This window comes from Danio rerio, chromosome 20, assembly GCF_052040795.2.
Source record: "Danio rerio strain M-AB ecotype USA chromosome 20, GRCz13ab, whole genome shotgun sequence".
Lineage (NCBI taxonomy): Eukaryota > Metazoa > Chordata > Actinopteri > Cypriniformes > Danionidae > Danio > Danio rerio.
The window spans coordinates 38,779,345-38,801,413 of record NC_141040.1 but is presented as its reverse complement, the minus strand read 5'-3'; the positions used below and the strand labels follow the sequence as shown (position 1 = coordinate 38,801,413).

The window sequence follows — 22,069 nt, the reverse complement described above, 5'->3', positions numbered from 1 at the left end:
GTCGTAAAGGAACACTGCACTGTTGTCGTAAAGTTGTCAAGCACTTTACCACAGATCTGAAGTACATACTTGAGGACCTCTAGTGTTCAGATTAGGTGTATAGTAGAGACATTCAAGAATAGTGAGAACATTCATAATAAAATCATTGTATAAACCAAAGAAATAAAATAATACATATAAAATTAAATAATTAAAAACAACAAAAAGTATATTGATTAAAAAATACATATTTTAATCATAAAATATTTATTAAATTTAAAATTAATATTAGTAAACGTACATTTTATTATGATATATACAAGCACACATTGTTATAATGAAACAACCAAATCAAATATTCTAGTAGCTACAATGACTAATACAATACTTATTTGAAAAATAAAAATAATTAAATGTGAATAAATTAATGACTCAAAATGTGGTAAAAACAATAAATAAATAATAATTTGAGTAAAACAAACACAATAAGATGAACTAAACTAGATGAAATTTAAATGACTGGAAAGTAACAGGCTGTTGTACTACAGTCATAATAATTGCTGTGCAGTCATTTGAAGCTATATTTACACGATTCATAACTGAACATCTTAGTAACTTGCTATATTTAGAAAGATTTGTTTCTACAACAGGCTTAGTGCAAAATTAAACTAAAAGTTTGATCATTTATAGAACACAGCTGTTCGGTGCATTTAGCAAACTGTAACATGCAAGCTAAAAAATACTATTAATAATAATAAATAAATAAGAAGAATATATATCATTAGCAAATCTATCTGTGTCAGTCTTTCTGTCTGTCTATCTAGGTTGTGAGTCATATGAATATATAATATAATAAAATATAATAAAATCTTTCTAAAGATTTTATATAAGATAGACAGATTTACTAATAATTTATCTTAAGGATTATATTATATTATATTATATTATATTATATTATATTATATTATATTATAAGAGCTCAAATTATACCATGATAAAGGAAGGAACTAAATTAGTAAATGAATCCTCTGTTGAGTTGAGTAACTCTCGCCAGTGAGTCACTCACGTAGTATAAAAAATGGCTTGTGTACATTTTAGGGTGTGTCCGTCTGAAATGAGGAGGCACCGCAGAAAAATAAGCAAGTAATGTAGTCCCTCCTTCAGCTCAGCTCAGCCCAGCCTAGCCTGCAGGTCTACACATTAAACCCGAAACAGTGCTGAGTTTCAATAGACGGTGGCAATAAAACCATGACTACGATTGTCTAACATAGATAGTTTAGGGAGGGTCTGTTTTTTTTTTCTTCCGTCCCAGGATAAACATCTGTGCTCTTCCGCAGCTCCACTGCAACCTTTGGATCGGTCAAAAGAAATACATAAATACAGCATATACATTCATCATGCATCAGCTTATAAGGAAATTCGTCTTCACCGAGTCGCATTGTTTGGAGGAGGGGGACAACACGAAAAGTTTCGCGGAGTTGTTTGAGAAGTTGGATGTGAATAAAGATGGAAAAGTGGATGTTTCCGAGCTCAAGACGGGCCTGGCTGCCATGGGCTTCTCTATGGGCAAAGGAGAAGCGCAGGTATTTCCAGTTCACTGCATTTCTGCTGTTGTTGACGCGCTTTAGTTTTACATTAGCGCATTGGGTTCTGTAAAAACCGCAGTAACCAATAAACTACGCTGACAGGCTCTCATATTGTTCGCATGCAAGGGGAATTTACTGTTCTACTAAGGAAAATCCACCATTTTGTTTGATGTAAAAACGCAGAGATATAAAAAATGGCTATGAGCTGAACCATTAAAATACTATAAGCAGTAGTTCAAAGAAATGATGGTAAATGATGCATGAGTGCCAGCAGCCCACATCCTTCTTCTCCTCCACTTCTTCATCTATTGTAGTATTTAATCTAGTCATAATCCACATATTCATTGGCGGTGCTAGCAATTTTGGTCCCTATGAAGGAAAATGTCAGCTTAGGGCCCCTGCAAGTACTGTTAATAGTAAAAAAAAAAGACAGCTCATTTGGGGGCCCCAAATTGCATGGACCCTTAGAATTTTCCTAACATACCCACACTTAGTGATTGAGGATTTTATATTCACATATTCAGACTTTCTTCTTAATACAATTTCAAAAAAGTATTATTTGCAAAGTATAAATAAGGGAATTATATTAACAACCAATGACTGGTAAAGTATATTGTTCACAGTCAATTAAATAGTGCTGATGTTATTTTGAATGCATGCTATTTCAGACAGAATATTCAAAGTGTTAAACAATATAGGGAGCATTAAAATGAATGAATGTGCCAAAATGAAACCAACTTGACCTCGATCACTTGGTGACTCCTGCACATATCAAAGTCACCAAACTTTGAATACAGAAAATGACAGATCATTTGTCTTTAAAATGGCTGTTAAAATAGAGTTTTCCCATTTGGTTTCAGGAAGTGCACAATGCAGAAGGGTGGGTATAGACACTCCTGTAGCTGCTCGTGTAAACCCACATTCCTTTATCCACTGACATTCACTAAAACAGCTGATAACCCCACCTCGCTTAAGCAAATGAGACTCAAAGTTCAAACACAGAATGTGCCAGCAAACTCATCAGCTCACAGACAGAAGATTTATAATAGTTGTGTTGTTTTGTGTGATCTTTTGTTGCGTATTTGTTTTACAAGGCCTACTGTATATGCTTTTCAGTTTACTGAGTTGTGTGCTGTGGATTGGGCTATTGAATGCTTGATCCTGATTGGCTGATGAACATTCTCTAAGGTGTGCAATTACTGTCAGATAAACACACAGGTCTAGCTGAAGTTGTTCCAGACAATCTTGACTGCATTACAGTTCCATGTCACTCACTACTATGCTGAATGATTTCAGGTAGTTCACAGCCTACTACAGATCAACTCAAAACTGAAGGTTTAATATGAGATGCATAATAAACTCAATATACCACACATACGCAGGAGCTGTTTGAGGACAAAAACCTGAGAAATGTCTGGAAATATAAAATCTCTGTTTTATTTAGCGCCTTATTTTTCGAATAATTCAACAGCCCATGATCGACAATTATTTCTGTACCCAGATGACAACAATGGATGAGCAAACTTTAGAAAAAAGTTAAGGAATCATTATGAAAGACTTTTTGCGGGTCAACATTTTTCTAAATATCTGTTCATTCAATACAGATTGTTAAAGTATCATCACAGATATCATTAGGAAACAGCAAAATCAATTATGGAGACTAAACTTTGGAGATAATTTAGGTTCAGCTATTAGTTCAGATCAGTGATAAAGTAAAATTCTTCATCGTGAAACAGGTTTAATTCAGCAGTTTTACATATGGCGAGAATGTAGTGGGTATTTTTTTTTAGCTCAAGTCAGTATTAGGTTGATAAATTATAGGTAGGGTCAGACGGAATCTGCAGACTTTTTTGCTATTTCTGCAGAGAATTTTGGTAAAAGTCTGCGGATTTCTGCGGAATGATTTTGGTAGTATCATAACTAAAACCTTAATATATGAAATAAAAAAATATATCTTTTTAACTGGTATGTAATGTTTAAAATGCAAATCCAATCAGATTCACTTTATTTGGTAAATAAAGCAAGTTTGTCATATATCTAGTAAAACACAGAAAATATTACTGTACAAACTGCATTGTACATATAGATTTACACACATTTACTCAAGTAAATAAACAGAATTAGTGATGGGCTAAAAATTTGTTGTTATATAAAATAATTATAGGGTCTTCATTAGAACATCACAATGTAATGTAATGTAATGTAATGTGTATTTATATAGCGCATTTATTGTGTATGGCCATACACCCAAAGCGCTTCACAATCATGAGGGGGGTCTCTCCACACCACCACCAGTGTGCAGCATCCACTTGGATGATGCAACGGCAGCCACAGGACAACGGCGCCAGTGCGCTCACCACACACCAGATATTGGTGGAGTGGAGAGACAGTGATCGAGCCAATTCGGTGGAAGGGGATGATTGGGAGGCCATGATCATATGGGCCGCTAGAGGGACTTTGGCCAGGACACCGGGGTTACACCCCTGCTCTTTCACGAGAAGTGCCATGGGATTTTTAATGACCACAGAGAGTCAGGACCTCGGTTTAACGTCTCATCCGAAAGACGGCGCCCACTGACAGTGTAGTGTCCCCTTCATTTTTTCTGGGGCATTAGGACTCACATAGACCTCAGGTTGAGCGCCCCCTGCTGGCCTCACTAACACCACTTCCAACAGCAACCTGGTGTTCCCTAGTGGTCTCCCATCCAGGTACTAACCAGGCTCAGCCCTGCTTAGCTTCAGTGAGTAACCGGTCTTGGGCTGCAGGGTGATATGGCTGTGGCCATAATGTGCAGAAATGTACAGTTATGAAAGGATTAATAGACCAGTTAAGAGATCCCAGTTTCTCTGGATTTTGGATTTATTACAGCAGGTGTGGGTTTGAACTAAATGTTCTATATGTTTTATTATATAAAGGTCTCATAACATTTCTTTCAAATATCATATATATTCATTCATTTTCATTTTTTCGGCTTAGTCCTTTAATAATCTGGGGTCGTCACAGCGGAATGAACAACCAGCTTATCCAGCACATGTTTTACGCAGCGGATGCCCTTCCAACCCATCTCTGGGAAACATCCATATACACACTGTTTTTATACACTATGGACAATTTAGCTTACCCAATTCACCTGTGGCTTCATCACACAGAAGCGCCAACTGAACCAGCCGAGGCTCAAACCAGCGACGATTTTGCTTTGAGACGACAGCACTACCTACTGCGCCACTGTATCACCCTATATATATATATATATATATATATATATATATATATATATATATATATATATACAAACAAAAAATTATGATATTGATATTTTACATTTGGAATAATTGTCATCAGCATTTTACAAATAAAGCAAAATTTTATTCAAACTATAATTCAAATAACCAATAATATTTTCAAGTGGCCTATTAATGTTCTCCATAGTTGTAAATATATTTAGGGGTTTTCTTGTACTCTTACTCAGCAAGGCACATTTACCAGAAAGCTCATGTTCCAGTGTTGTTGTTTTTTTTTTTTTCAGAAAATTGTTACCTCAGGGGATACCGATAAGGATGAAGGGCTGGACTTTGAGGAGTTTTCAAAGTATCTGAAAGAACATGAGAAAAAACTCAGGCTGACCTTTAAGAGTCTGGACAAAAATGAAGATGGTAAGATTAAAGTACAGTGTGTGTTTTGCTCTCCTCCTTTTAACCATTCATAGGATCATTCATTCCACAATTCCCAATATGCACTAAAGAATTATTGAAACAACACTATGAATTTCTGTAATGTTGCACATTAATGCTGCGCATTGAGACACAATTGACATAGTATGAACACAGTAACTAATCGCGATGCCATGACTAATGCCAGTTTGTATAGATAAGGGATGTCCAAACTCGCTCCTGGAGGGCTGGTGTCCTACTGAGTTTAGCTTCAACTTGCCTCAACACACCTACCAGAAAGTTTTTAGTATAACTAGTAATAGATTGATTAGCTGGTTAAGGTGTGTTTGATTTGGGTTTAAGCTAAACTCTCCAGGACACCAGCCCTCCCAGACCGAGTTTGGACACCCCTGGTTGAGATGTTGTGTTTTTATTCAGTTCTATTACATCTAATTTGTTTGGTGCACATCGAGGTTCAGATGTCTGCGATTCCTCTTCTTTAAATGAACTGCACTAACAGCAATCCCACCAGAGTTTGTGTTAATAAGAGCAAACCTGGCAAATATGCACACACCCTAGAGAGTCCAATTGAGGCAGTCGTTAAGTAACTTTCTGCTTTTGTTTATTACTAAATGAACTTTAATTAATTCTGTACGCAGGTCGCGTCGATGCCAAAGAGATTCAACAGTCACTAAAAGACCTCGGGATTAACTTGTCAGATAAAGACGCTGAGAAGATCCTCCACAGGTACTCTGGGCCTTCTGACACCAAGAGTGACAATTGATATTAAAGGCCTAATCACAGCAAAATCAGAAGTCATCCAATACTTAATTTATAGCAAAACAGTTAACAACTCTCTCTTTAATTAATAAAAATTACAGATTATAACATTTTTTTCATGCTTTATTGTAGGGATTGTGATCAAGAGTTTAAATATTTATGTACTTGCAAAACAATCATGAGTGAAATACACTGTATGCTTCTGTTCAGATTTTCACCAGCTCTCTTTAATTTCAAGAGAACACGATACCAATGTTTTCATTTCAGATGAGTTAAGAAAGCAGTATTCACCGGAATAGGCCTAATTTTCAGACACAGCTAATTAAAAGTTATTATTCTGACATATTTTGATATAAAAGTGTTTTAACTGGCATTATTTTTATTTTAAATTTGGAAAAAACTACAATAATTGTAACATTTGACTAGTTTACCCATACTAAAGTTGACTAGTTTACCCACACTTAAAGTGCAGTTAAACAGAACAGAACTGTTTGCCAACACTTAAAAAAAAAAAAAAATCTGATTTTGCTGAATTTCATTGTTCTGCGAGAAAAATAGCGATATGAAAAGATGGTTTGTAGTTTCGAGTCCAAATATCTAAAAATGCTTTGATCAAGTAAAAATATTTAGTTTTCACCTGAAGAAGAAATTAATATTTTTTTCCCTTTAAAACAAGCTAAATCATCTGCCAATGTAGCAAGTAAAATAATCTTGTTTTCACTTTAAAATGTAGATATTTAGACTAAAAACAAGACAAAAATTTAAAAAATGAGCTTTTTTGTTGCATAAATCGCATCAATTCTGTCTAAATAATTATATAAAATAAATCTTTGTTACACTTCCAGTCCAAACTCAAGCACAAATGTTCTAAACTTACTTGAAATGCTCAGTCACAGGCCTTAAAAAGACATGCAAACTCTACAAATCACAGGTTTTCTGTGGCTCTTGGTCAACTATAATTCAGACTCAACATTGCATATCTTGCGATGTGACTACCGCAGATGCCCAAATTGCGATATCAATGCTGAAATTATATAAAGTGCAGCCCTAGCGCTAATATTAATAATAATAATATTGAGGCTAATCGAATAATATTGACCTTTTAACATTTTTTTATTCCAGCCAAATAAACTAAACAAGTCTTTTCCCAGTAAGTAAAAAACAATAGGAAATACTTTGAAAAATGTCCTTGCCTTTTTAAACATTACTTCAATTCAACCGGAAGTTGCTGAGACTTTTATTTCAGTATGTTGATGTACTTTCAACTCAAATGGAATATTGATTATGGCGTGGGACTTTCTTTTGGCACATCATTCTCTCATAGCAAAGTAATGGTAAGAGAGGCATGGCTAAGGTTATTGATATACTGTGCAGTTGGTATGGAAGCCCCCGGGTTTTGACCTCCCTGCTCCAAAGAAACTTCGATTAAAAATAACCAGAACAAACTTATTTTTCCCTGAGGATTAACTGGCACAGATTAATTATGAACTTTACAAATAACAATGTGAGCTAGCAAATTCAAGATTTAGATTTGACATGGACTTTAAAGTTTTAGAGAAGGGCTAATATTTATGTCTTTAACGGTGTACTGTATATGAGGTCAAGGAAGAAATATCATTAACCTTTTCTGCAGATTCACAGATTAAACTCAAGTATAGATTGATCACACAGGAAATTGTTCTGATTTGACCTTTGACCCTTTATCCTCCAGCATTGATGTGGATGGAACCATGACTCTGGACTGGAATGAATGGAGGGAGCATTTCCTCTTTAACCCTGCAGAAGATCTTCAGCAGATCATACGCTACTGGAAAAAATCAACTGTAAGTTCCACACCAGAGATATTACATATAACATACTGTACATCCATGATCAATCAAATCTGAATTGTATATCAGTTATAAACACAAGATGCAATATTATGGTCATGTCATTGGTCAATGAATCCTCCATTCAGTTGTCTAGTCACATTGTTGGCTAGCGCATGGTTAGGTAGTCCAGTAATCAGCTTGGCCAGCCATTTATATCCTCCTGTCAGTGGGCAGGATTGGGGAATGACTAGAAAAGTGCTGAGAGCAGGAAGGATAAGAAGTCTCTTAACTGATTAAGTGTCAAATGTTAACACGAACACTGTTCAAAGTGCAAGACAACTAGAAAGTTCACCCCCAAAAGAAAATTGTGTCATCATCTAATAACATTTTCCACTTGTCCCAAATAAAATTAGATTTTTTTTTCTGCCATGAAATACAAAAATAGATATTTTGAAAAAAATTTGAATTCATTAACTTTCAGTTTTTTTTCTTCCCCCAAAATAATTTAATATGCTACCATTTTCCAACATTATCAATAATACTTTGTTTTGTGTTCAACAGAAGAAAGAAACTCTAATTTAAAACTCTTTAAAGAAAGTACATGCTGAGTAAATTCGAATGCTTTGGTGAACTACCCCCTTACACACTTTAGCTATACAAATAAGGTGATATATCATATAATTACATAGTTTTTAAAATAAAGCTAATTATAAACACTATGATTGAGTGTATGAAATAAGTAGAAGGTTAAAATTATAGAAAATTTTGGGCTCATCTGATCTTAAGTCCTTTTGGCTTAACTGAAGAATTGGGGCCAAAAACCACTCACCGATTTTGTGATTTTTGAGCTGTCAGGGTTAGTCGTCACAGCCAATTGCAGCAAGGTTAATTTAAGACTGTCCTGTACAGGGATTAGCCCTGGATGTGCTCGTCATCTGACTGCTGCACTGATGGAAGTGCGCTGAGGTTGGGCAGTGATGGAGTGAATTGTTATAGTATCATTGCGACGAGAGCAGGAGCAATAGGTCTTGGTTGCGGTTGTCAGGATCTAACGGTGGCATCAGACGAGCTGGCAGCAGACGGTCAGCATGGCTTTACTGCAGGAGCACAGGGGAGAGTGGTTCATCATTGATTTTGAGGACGAAGAGGCTGTGTATGTGATGGATATAGATATGGTAGGTCAACTGATCTGCATTATTTCATTGAGGCCAACGCAGCTTTGGCCCAATAAGCTCTAGCCTCTATCTTAAGATTTAAAGATAAAAAAAATGTATAATAAGAAATTGGCAGGTTATAGAAATTCTCTTTGTTGTTGAGATTTTTTAAAAGCCTTATTAAATTCAAAATGGCATAATAAACTATATATATATATATATATATATATATATATATATATATATATATATATATATATATAAAGGTTATACTAAGATACTGAGAGTACATAAAGGGACAGTTCACTCAAAAAAAGAAAAAAATAGTCACTAAAGTAGTTGCAAACCTACCAGTTTCTTTTCTGTTGAACACAGTTGAAGGTATTTGAAAAATGTTGGAAGCCGGTAGCCATTAACATCCATTGTAGGAAAAACAAACACAACAGAAGTCAATGATAACCCATTTCCAACATTTTTCAAAATATCTTCCTTTGTGTTCAACTCAAACAGGATTGTGACTAGTGAAGAGTAAGTAAATGATAGCAGAATAAAATATTTTGGATCACTTATTCCTCGGTTTTCCAACAATTGTAAAATTGTTTAGTAATTATTTGGTTTACTTTTACATTTAGTTACTTTCATGATGTTCCAAACCTGTCAAACACAAATGAGGATAATTTGAACATTGTTTTGTGCTCCACTGATCTCTATTACATGGACAAATATGAATGTCAATGGAAACTGACGCTTTTAACAATAATCTATACATTAAATAATATATTTTATTTCTCCTGCAGAGAAAAGAAGGTGTTAAAGGTTTAGAATGACGTGAGCAAAATAATGTCATTACTTTCCCATTAGTAATAAATTAGGATTGCTTGTTTTAGTCCCTGATGCAGTCCAGATACTGTGTGTTACATAAGATAATGCCAATGATGACTTTAGATTACACTTGGATTAGGAGCAAGGTTGCAATTGAGTACAAACTTGGATAATGTGTTTTTAGTTAAAATCGTCCTAAGACAAGAATGGGTACTATTCACTAGTTTAAGGACCACTTTTATGAATGATTTTTGATTCACTTTAAATGTTGACTATATATACTTAAAATGGCCAGTTTTATATATGTCACTTATATTAAAAACCTACAGTATATCAAAACCTAACTTTCGCAAAAACACTGTTACACCGCATGCCTGGTGTTTGTCCTTTATCATATTATTTGCATAATTACAGTAAGAAAACATTATCAGGGTACTGTTTTATTATTTTTATCCAAACCTAAAACAAAGAAGCTTTTTGTAGCATAGAGTTCAAACACGAGCCTCATAGTCTGACATTTAGTATACTGTAGTTGGCTGTGAACTAACTTCACCTTTGTTGTGGGTTAGGTGTTGGACATAGGTGACAGTCTGACTATACCAGATGAGTTCACAGAGGAGGAGAAGACCACCGGCATGTGGTGGAAACAGCTTGCTGCTGGCGGCGTGGCAGGGGCAGTCTCTCGAACAGGCACCGCCCCCCTTGACAGAATGAAAGTCTTCATGCAGGTACAAGGTTTTCTAGAACACAAAATCACAAATATTTTCACACAATGTTTATTTCTATAAAAATGTTTGTTAATTGAGAAAATAATTTGTGTGGAAATGAATTTATTGAGTTTACACTACATTGAAAGTGGAAATTGGCTGATAAATAATACGGTATTATGAATTTAAGTTACTTCATATATTTTTGAACGTCATTAGGAGTGAGTAAATCTGTACTTGCAGGTTCATTCCTCAAAAACCAACAAAATCAGTCTGGTGAACGGGTTCAAGCAGATGATTAAAGAAGGGGGCGTGGCCTCTCTGTGGAGGGGTAACGGAGTCAACGTTATAAAAATCGCCCCAGAAACTGCAATCAAGTTCATGGCTTATGAGCAGGTGAGACAAACTGTCTTTTTTTTTTTTTTACCCAAAATTGGAAAACATTTTATGCATAGACACTGATTCATTAATGGGCAATTGGTCTGCAGGTTTAATCAAGATTTTTTGAGACCATTATGAATAGACTGTGCGATTAATTTAAATCGAATCACAAATTTGATCAGCTAATCGCAAGAGGGTGCAATATGGAATATATATGTATTATATAATTTCCCCACCCAGAGAAAATGCGTGACTGCCATCTGTGTGTGATAGTCTTACTATCCAATTAAGTAAGCAGATTTTTGTTCTTCCCATTTAAATTTGAACTAAGCGGAAAGCCCACGATAAAACAAACAAACAGGAAAGTGCAAATGAGTGGGATGATGGCGTCTGCCACTTCAAAAGCATTAAAAGACAAATTCATATTAAAGAAAAACAGCACGTCAGTAATCTGGGAATATCTTGGTTTCAAAGTCACAGACACCAAACAAAACCAGGTCATTTGTAAGAGCTGTCACAGAATTGTTGCTACAGCACGAGGTAATACAACAACCACCACCTTAGAGTAAGTTAATATCTTTTCAGTTCCTTTTTTTAACTAACACTCATTGCATTTTAGCAATACGAAGTACAATACAGATTATTGAGCTGAAGTTTCACTACAAAATAAATGAAAATTAATTAAAATCAAAATCGCAATAAAAAAAATAGCAATTAAATGTTCATTTATTTATTTATTTAATATAATTACAGACGTCACAGTAGGCTATTTCGCGCTGTCATTGATCTACAGTTATAATCAAATCCTGTTCATAGAAAAGTTAGTAATAAACATTTATACAGAAGTATTTATGTGTATAAAGTGTCTGCTTTGTGAAAAGTGCTTTTCAAATGATATGTGAGCGACCCGTACAGCTTAATTGTAGACATTTCCTCGAGCGAGAATGATGCGACTGAAACTTTGTCATACACAACGCCCACCATAAAGGTACCCTTGGTAGTGGAAACGCAAGCCTAATAAAGGTGACCCGTACCGACCCAAACCATACCGTACTGTACCAGTCAGTGGAAACGAGCCATTAGATATTTTTCTCATATTACATGACCCTAATTATGAATGAAGACTTACAAAGGGCTAAACGCTAAATATTTTTTCTAATGTCCTAGTTAAAATATTATAAAAACATTATAAACAAATGTAATTGGGTAACTTTACATGGACAGAGGAAAATGAAGACCTGTTTAAAACTATTTAAGACATAAAACACAAAATTTCAGTGAATTTTAGACTTTTTAAGGCCTAAGATTTTTTCTTTGAAATTGAAGACATTTTAAGACCCCCCAAACACTCTGGGGGAGGATCAGCAAATGATCTCAAACAGGGAATAGAACTCAGATTGCTGTGAGCACAATGAGGCTGTATGTCAATATACTTAACAACAAAACTATCGGCACCTATTTTAAAAAGTGCTTTGAAGGCGTGGCTTTTCTGATGGATGTCCGCTCCAGGTTGCACTAGCATGTATAATATTTTCATGTGGTTTTGATTATTAATACACGGGAATGTGTTGCATCACTACAATACAATTGTTGTTGTTTTGAAATTGTAAGCAGAACAGCCTACAAATGCTTTGCAAGTGTTGAAGCTGCCTTCTGCTGATGAAACTGCAAACTATCTTCAGTAAACTTTTTATTCAATTGAATCTCTGACTCTGGCTCTTCTTCATCTGACAAGACTGCTCATTTTTGGGTTAAAACTGTTGGTTTCCCCTACAGCTTTCTGTTTAAATTACAAAAATGCAGCTTAGTAAAAATGTTCCCTATTCATGCAGATGTCTGGCATGTTTGAGCTCCTGACAACCAAAAACAACACTGGTTGACTGCAAAACTCATGTATATCTGAAATTGACAAATACTAGCCTGGCCTGCATTTTTGATGCGATGGATGCTTCGTGTATTTGACGCTGAGAAACCAGCGTTACCAAGAAACCCACAAACACTGAAAACCACTTCCTCTTTTGCATTTTCCCTTGCCACAATCTAAATCTCTGAGCTACTTTTTTCCTTCAACTGGCCATATTGTGTGAAAAAAAATCATTCAATAAGTGTTCGCATTATGCAATTATTTCATTGAATATCAGCATAGCTGTAAATCCAACTGCTCATGTGATACTGCTTAAGTGTCTTACACAAGCAGCGTGTCAGAGAGAGCTATTTTAACAGCAGTCATTCACAAAAGCCTGGATTTGTAATCCGGTGTGGAGGACAGTGGATAATTGCAATGAAGACGATCGCATTTCCTTTACTTAATGAAAAGAGGACAGATTGTTTTAAAGCCATCTGTAAGCTTTCGCACATTAAATCACTCTTGCATAATGTGTTTTGTTGTGTGTGTGTGTGTGTGTGTCTGTGTTTTGGGACAGTATAAGAAGCTCCTGAGCAAAGACGGAGGAAAAGTCCAGTCCCACGAGAGGTTTATGGCTGGTTCTCTGGCTGGAGCTACTGCTCAGACAGCCATCTACCCCATGGAGGTGAGAAATGAGACCCACGGATGTGGATTATTTATGGAAGAATAAGTAGGAAACATCTATAGTACAGTGCTCAGCATAATTGAGTGCACCCTATTTTGAAAATTAATATTTTTATCCATTTCTCAGTGAATATAGGCAATGTATTTTGGTGCATTTAAACTATTTAGTGTATTTGGTGTATTTTAACAGATTTATTAAACAGACAGATTTATAAAAATATTTTAGTCACCAAACATGTATAAAAATTAAAAGATAATACAATTAAATTCAAACAAAATATTGCAAAAACAATTACAACCTACAAAATTTCAATTTAAATTTAAATTTTTTCGGTTGTTGATTTTTCCTCTTTTTAAAATTTCTATTTAATATTTTTCTATAACATATGAATTTTAGTGTACTAGTTTTTGGACCGTTATTATAAGTTATTTTGTTAGATAAGCTCCAGATTTAAAATATAGATTTGTGTGGGTTGTACTTGTATATGCTGAGCACTGTACATGAATTAATGTAGTAGTTCAATATTGGCCATTTAAAAGAGCTTGAACTCCCAGTAACAATAATGTATTTTTGCTTTTCATAGTGTATTCTTTGTTTCAGGCTGATCTTTGCTTACAGTCAAGTTACACTTGATCTATTTGTGTCTATTGACCTTATTCTTCACATATTACTTAATCGCAAAAAATGAGCGCACTTCTGCATTGCAGAAAAAGTTCAATAGATTTCAATTACAATACTTATTTTAAAAGGTTTTTTGGTTTTCTCAAAGAGTTTTTATCTCCTGCACTCAGCCATACAGTCAACACATGCATCAAAATTCTATTCATATTTGCATTTTGAAGGTCTTTACTCAGGGATTTGTTTTTGCAGTTTCAGAGAGTTTTTTATTTTTATTTTTGATCAGGCAGTCATCCGCAGTATTTTCTGAATTAGGAAGGAATAAAAAAAAACAATAAAAATATTTTTGGAGAAAAAATTTACTTTTTAGAAAACTTAAATACAAAAATGTACTCAATTTCTAATGTAATCCTAATAATTTTTTACCCTATGTATCTGCAGGTGTCTTGCCTTAAAGTTCTTTATTTTATATCATATTGTCTTTTATATTGTAGGTAATGAAGACCAGGCTTACTCTGAGGAAGACTGGTCAGTACTCTGGGATGTTTGACTGTGCCAAAAAGATCCTGAGGAAGGAAGGAGTGAAAGCCTTTTATAAAGGATATGTGCCCAATATTCTGGGAATTATTCCTTATGCTGGAATAGATTTAGCGGTGTATGAGGTGAGCACAAACTGTGGAACACTGTTTAAAATACCTCAATTTCTTTTGGTAGACTACACATCCAGTTAGGCATGGGCCAGTGTAAGACTCTGACGGTATGATAACCTTGGATAAAAATATCACGGTTTCATGGTATTGTAATTACTGCTCTAAAATATATTCTTTTTAAATGTCTGAGTAAAAAACAAAAATATTTTTTCCTTTTAAACAAAATATATTTAATTTTAAGAAACATTTAAAATATTTTGGAATAGTAAAATTTTCAGGCTAAATCATTCAAATGAATTATTCACTTCTGCTGTCTTTATTAGTTTCAAAAAAATTTTTTTTTACAATTTAAAACGGCATCTTTTGATATCTTTTCTGCTGAAGATATTGTTGTCCTAAAAAACAAAAAAAAAGGTTGTACACATACCTTAGAAAGGGTATTGCAGAACATTTTGCAGTTTTAAAACTTTGACTTTTCCAAACCGCAGTATACCTTGAAAATGGTTATCGTACCATGCCTACATCCAGTGTTTGAATATTTCAGCTTCATTTTTTCAGACCTGTTCTCACCTCTGGGGAATTTTCAACTTTTTCAGGTTCATGATTTGCTTAAAAACATGTTTTTTTAATAACTATTTTTATGATTATGATATTTTCATGATTTGCTTAAAAATTATTTTCTAATAACTAATTTTGTTTATCTTTACTATGATGACTACATAGTATTTTACAACTTCTTTTGGAAGTTTTTTATTCAGTTTAAAGTGCAATTTAAAGGCTTATCTAGGTTAAATAGGTTAACTCAGCATATTTGGTTAATTAGGCAAGTCATTGGACTACAGTGGTTTGTTCTGCAATTAGTCTAAAAATATATCTCTTTGTATAGGTTGTTAAATTGTGAAAGAAAAATAAATAAATAAAAAATAAAACTTGCTAGAAAAAAATGAAGCATTTCATTCATTTTTATATATAACTTTACTTCGGTTTAGGATTTTGCTTTATTTGAAATACAGAACATTTTAGCCATGTTTTCTATTAGTTTTAATAAATGGGTAACTAGTTTTCCTTTGTGTATATTTATAAATTCAGATAATCAAGCACAAAAACTGGTAATCCTATTTCAAATAGAAAATCTGCATTGTGTGCCAGATGCATCTGTGCTGGTGTCCTCTTATATGGCAACATGAGTGTTTATTGTAAAGCATGAAGATGTATAATTTGACTCTCTCCACAGACCTTGAAGAACACCTGGTTGTCTCACTATGCTAAAGACACTGCTAACCCAGGAGTGCTGGTTCTCCTCGGCTGTGGGACCATTTCCAGCACATGCGGACAGTTGGCCAGTTACCCTCTCGCTCTGATCCGCACACGCATGCAGGCCATGGGTAAACACAATTGCAATCTACACAGTACACACTGCTGTTTTAAAAAAAAGAATATTCTGCTCATCCATGCTGTGTTTATTTGATCAGAAATACAGTAAGAGGTACAAAAATAGGTACAATGGTACAATTATTACAGACATATTATTACAAGTTAATATTTTCTTAGGTAATGTATTTTCAAATCATTTTTAAAATAATTATTCTAGTCTTCAGTGTCACACGAGCCATCAGAAATCATTCAAATACCATCTGCTCAAGAAATCTTTGAGATTCTGATTCTGACAACTATTTGGTGGCTGCATATTACTGTGTAAACTGTGATACAGTCTCGTTCAAAAACTATTCACTAATATTTATCAAGGACATATTACATTTTTCAAGAGTTAAAGTAAAGAGATTTTAATTTAAAAACACAACAACAGGTTATGTTTTAAGTAGACTCTGTTATTTTGTATTCTGACATTATTTTCATCAAAAAATAGTAAGTAAAATTGTAAAAAGTGATATAAAAAGATGTAAGCAGGAATTATAAGTACTATATAATTATTAATGAATGAGTGCTAATGATCATTTTAACATTCATTCATTAAATTCCCTTCGGCTTGCTGGCTCATTTATCAGAGGTCACCACAGCGGAATGAACCGCCAACTATTCCGACATATGTTTTATGCAGCAGATGCCCTTCCAGCTGCAGCCAAGTGCTGGGAAACACTCATACACTCATTCACACACATACACTACAGCCAATTTAGTTTATTCAATTCAGCTTTACCGCATGTCTTTGATCCAGAGGAAACCCATGCCAACACTGGGAGAACATGCAAGCTCCACACAAAAATGCCATCTGACCCAGTGTGAACTCGAACCAGTGGCCACTGAGCCACCGTGCCGCCCATTATTGAAACAATAGAATATTGGAAACTCGAGTAATAATGCTGAAAATTCAGATTAAATCGCAAAAGAATAATTTACAGTTTATATTAAATTCAATAATAAAACAATTACTTTAAATGTGAAGTTTTTTTCAATTTTTTTGAGCCTTGATGAGCACAATATGCTTCTTTTAAAAACCTTACAAATTCCTACTAATCCCGAATTTTTTGGTGATCAACACTTTTTGCGAATGTGATTTCCTGATGTTTTTCTTTTATTCCTCTCAGCGTCAATGGAAGGATCAGAGCAGGTGTCTATGTCCAAATTAGTGAAGAAGATCATGCAGAAGGAGGGCTTTTTTGGTCTCTATCGTGGGATACTGCCCAACTTCATGAAAGTGATCCCCGCTGTCAGCATTAGTTATGTGGTGTATGAGTATATGAGGTCTGGGTTAGGCATCTCTAAATGATGAATGTCTTGCATGTTTTTACACGCACAAATTTCATTCACTTCTCTTTGAAAACACCCTCCATGATGGGACAAAATGTTTTGTTCACTTACCAAAGTAAAAAAAAAGAAGCCACGATGGTGTCTTGCATTGAGGTCAGGGCCCAACCTAATTCTTGTTTACACTGATGTATAACTGCACCTTTATATGTAATCGATACATTTATGACATGTTTTACAATTTGTATGATTTTGTCTTGATATTCATGTAATATCTGAGCAAACGATGAAGCCATTGTGCACTATATAAATGTGTGTATATATATTAAATGATATAAATGTTTAGGTGAATTAGGATGGGCCACAGTCGAGTCTTTACACTATGCAGAAAAATATATATATCCACATTTAAAAAATGAGAAAAACAGAATCAATGCAAATCGGGGAGCCACGCAATGACAAGAGCTTAGTGTGCCTTATATCATTAGTTCAGTCTTTGTGAGGGTCTCACTAATTCCTGACCTGGAAAGATCAATGTTATTGAACTTGTGTTGCCTTTTGATCCCCATTGTTTTGTTATTTTAGAAACTCCTGTTTACATTAAAGGTTGTATTTTAATAGTTTGTTGTGATGTGTTTTATTAAATTTTTATTACAATAAATTAATTTATGAAAGACGCATTTAACAGTAAAGAGGCAGTAAAGACATATGTTACACAAACTTTTATGACTATTTCAAATAAATTTTGTATATAATACTTGTATCGGCGAATCCTGAACAGTTTTAAAAATATAACAAAAATGTTAAATGGGACATTTGCTTTCAGAATGTATTCTAACTCTGCTTTTCTTTAATCTGTTGAACAAAAAAAATATATTTTAATGAAAGCAGGAAACCTGTAACCATCAACTTGCATAAAAAATAGTTTTTCCTACTATAGAAGTCAATGGTTACAGATTTTCTTCAAAATATCTCAAAGTGTTCATCAGAATAAACAAAATCTTAAAGGTTTGGAAACACTCGGGTTAGAAAATAAAATTTTTATTTAGTAAATCAAAAATTTTGGGACATCTATCTCTTTAAGAATGGACCACTTCCGGGGGAAAGTTCAGCTTCTTGACTAAAATATATGAACAATTTTTTTTTAATGCAGTATTATTTTGCAGTACCATTTAACTTTTTTCGGTCAAACAAATGCAGCAAGTTCGGAAATCTACATTTTTAACAGTTTACTAATAGCTCATATTATTTTCAATGCTTCTAAATATCATAGATATATACCCATATTTGAATATTAGTCAGGATGTTAAGCCTGCCATTGTTCTCCGTAAGATAATGCATGTTTTCTACTGGACAAAACAGATGAATGAGACAGGGTTATTGTTTTTGACTATGAAAACCAACATTCCGTCATAATTCACTCACCATCACATCCTCCCCAAACCTCTTTCGTTCATATTCAGCAATAAAAAACGAAATGCCCTCCAAGACTGTTCTCTCCAAACTCAAAATGTTTATAAAGAGTCCACCTGAGTAGCCTTTACACTTTTCTGTTATAATATAATATATTTAATTTAGGCTTTAATTCACATATATATATTGATAAGCAAACTGTATTAAATGCTTTCAGATAATTACATGGAAGCTTAAACGTGCATGACAGTTCAGAACCAATGAGGTTCATCCTTTGGTGTCACGCGGCACGTTTGAACCAATGAGGTTTGTCCTCCTCACGCCAAGCAGGTATGTTTGCTAATGGGCTCTACTAGGCACCACTCGAGTTTTCAAGCCAACGATAAACTTCCGGTGAAAGCTTTAATGTGACTATTTTCAATTTTACAAGGTTGTTTTTACAGGATCGATGCTGTAATGTGACTACAATACATTCAGTTAAAAAGACTTAAGCATTCATTTAGTTGTTTAAGCATAAAACGAGTTGGAAAGACCGTTGGAACCGCTAGCGCCATCAGTAGCAACAGGCTAGCACAGAAATTCCAGTGAAAGTACTTGAGTAAAATAAAACTCGTATTTTAAAGACATGGCGGCGGAAAAATACAGAATTTTATGCAGGGCTTTATGTTTGGTCTGATAACTACTTCATATTGTATATCTAACAGGCAGTGAAGATCACTGATTTTAAAAGAAATAATCAGATCTTAAACGTGACAATTTTGTAATGGAAAGAGTTCACCGGAAGCCATTGGGCTGCTTGGCTGAAAATTAAAAGTCTGTGTGCACATAGCCTATTGAACTTTGTTAAAAGTTATAAACTATATATGTATAGTTATACAATAATTAAATCTATTCATAACTCAATGCGATTGTCTGTTCTTGAAAAATGAATAGGTTATAAGCGGAGCTATTGTTTCTTTCCATAATGGTAAACTTCAGGTGAATGGTTAATGTGACTTTTTTCCATTTTATACGGTTCCTTTTACAGCATCAATGTTGTAATAATAATAAAATACAATCAGTTAAATAGACTCTGTCCTTTATTTAACTCAAGTGTAAAACGAGACAAAAAGCCATTTACTCGCACGCGCTCGTCAGAATCAACAGGCTAGCGCATTGAATATATTGGGGTAAAATAAATGTTCATATTTTAAAGACATGGCGGGGAAAGTGTAATTTAATGCAGTTCTTCTTCTATAATCTGAGATCCACTTTATATCGGATGTCACCATTGGAGACTGCCAATTTTTAAAAGAAAAGAGACGTTAAATTTGCCGATTTTGCAATGGCATACAGTTCACCGGAAGCGCTTAAATCAGTTTACAGCCAAACTAAAAGTCCTTTAGAATACTTCGGCATATACCCTATTGATTGGATTCATATATGACATGTTATTTGGGTATATGGAATTTTTGGGTGGATATACACTCAGTAAAGAACAGAAATCTCTGATTTGATTAGATTTCCTCCTTTGTGTTCTGATGATGAACATAACTGATGATGAACATAAGTGTTTTGAATGACAGAAGGGCAATGTTAATTGTAAACGTATTAATTAATTGTGAATTAATGTGGAGTAACATTACTGTGCCATCTGTTGTTACGAAGGTGTAAATATACCAAGAAATTATGAAAAATACATTAATAAAATTTACATTTTTCTAAAAAAAAAAATCAAAAACTATTTTAGGTTTGTTTTTGCTAGTAAGACATAACTAATTTAAACTGATGTTGATTTAATCAAAGAATATAGACACAAATATTCAACAGGTGTTTTTCCCTTTTTATTAAAATGTCCCTTTTTTGTTTTCTTCACACACATTTTCCTGAAGTACACATGCATTCCTCTCAAAAACAAACCTCACTCAATTTACATTAATTTACAAAGGTGAATCAAACTGCATTGCTACCAATATTTTCCAAAAGTTACAAACATTTGAGAGATATTTGATTGTCATAAAACGAGTGCAAGTTGACTTGAAATGACCCACAGCTCTCCTTTCTCTCATAAGATAATCATAATGTGTGCACGCCTCACCTTATAAGAACAGCAAACAGCCATCTCATATACAAACAAGATACAAAGCAAATGGCACCAGATCAGTTCATACATACAGCAGAAACCGCAGGATGTGTCTTAATACAGCAGTAAAACTGAAATACTGTCAGTGAGAGCATAAAGTTGTGCAGTTCATGCAAGAGCAACAGACTTCCTTTTAAATCCACATTAAACAGAAAAGCTACACACATCCGCAAAATGATCAGCAGTGTCTAACAAAGATAATAATTTAATAATGTAACCTTAGTATCTTGAAATAATGGCTTTGAGTTAGTCTCTTTTATCTCATGGGAGCCAAGTTAAAGACGTTGCAAGTCTAACATTAAAAAATGACAAAATTAAACAAAACAAATTAAAAAAAATTAATTAAACAAAAATTTAATCTGAAACAAAACAAAAATAAACAAATAAAATAAAACTAAATGGTCCATCAAAAAGAGCTGATACAGCAGATAGAAATATAAAACACAGATTATTTTTTGGACAAAACCAAAAAAAAAAAAAAAAAAAAACATCGATACTCTTCAGTTCAAGAAAAAAATAGGAACAAAATGGGGGGATTCAAATTTACAGAGACAAAAAAACAGCAAAGGGTTAGTTCATAAAAAGCAACAGACTCACACTTTGGCAACAGCAAATAACAAACGAACAGATCCTGTATTGGGACATACCAATTTCAAAACTACAGTAGCAGGCTGACTGAACTATTATTGCACCATCGGTCTTCAGCTCGTCCCTGGGTTGACTTTCATTTACAGTGTAGCAGGTCTGGCTGGCAGCACAGTAGTATTATAATTGCACATTAATAGTGTTGCTGGTTCAAAACAAACCCAAACATAAACCCATGAGATGTCACTTTGGTTAAAGACATGACAGCAAATCCAAATAATAAGTCCATAATACTCATCTACTCAAAAGCAACTTTGAGAGCTTTTTGGTGGCTGTTATGTTGTAAATAAAACAGATCTCTACATGATCCTGGAGATCTTTTAATATGAGATGGCAGCACTCTCAGTCTGGAGTCTTTTCTGCAGCACATGATGTCTGTCACGAGGCTGTCATCATTTTGTGTTGATCCTGAAGGTGAGGCTTCACGAAATTCCAACCAGGAGAGGAGGCATGTTTGAGGGAGACTCCTGAGACCTCATCTGAACCAAAAGTGACAAAGAAGAGTCATTATAAA

At 34.2% G+C, this 22,069-nt stretch overlaps 2 protein-coding genes and 1 long non-coding RNA gene across 61 annotated transcripts in view; 1 reads left to right on the top strand and 2 right to left on the bottom strand.

The window, feature by feature from the left end:
• Positions 1-1,332: 1,332 nt before the first annotated feature.
• slc25a24 (solute carrier family 25 member 24) lies at positions 1,333-17,995 on the top strand. 2 transcript variants are annotated; one of them, NM_001004606.1, is given in 10 exon segments: positions 1,333-1,562; positions 5,092-5,218; positions 5,875-5,962; positions 7,707-7,818; positions 10,352-10,510; positions 10,733-10,885; positions 13,294-13,401; positions 14,514-14,681; positions 15,904-16,054; positions 17,216-17,995. In NM_001004606.1, coding segments are annotated over 10 exon segments (1,434 nt in total). In that variant the 5' UTR covers positions 1,333-1,376; the 3' UTR covers positions 17,398-17,995.
• On the bottom strand, positions 13,263-17,495 carry LOC147839384 (uncharacterized). Its single transcript, XR_015518668.1, has 2 exons — positions 15,303-17,495; positions 13,263-15,096 (listed from the first exon to the last, which is right to left on the bottom strand). It is a non-coding gene; the product is annotated as an uncharacterized LOC147839384 (long non-coding RNA).
• A 2,594-nt stretch (positions 17,996-20,589) lies between the features above and the next one.
• Positions 20,590-22,069, bottom strand: part of pde4dip (phosphodiesterase 4D interacting protein) — a 107,131-nt gene continuing 105,651 nt past the window's right edge. For all 58 annotated transcript variants that reach the window (NM_001443310.1, XM_087297585.1, XM_087297615.1 and 55 more), the window contains 1 exon segment: positions 20,590-22,034. In NM_001443310.1, coding sequence (NP_001430239.1) covers positions 21,978-22,034 — 57 coding nt within the window. In that variant the 3' untranslated portion in view covers positions 20,590-21,977.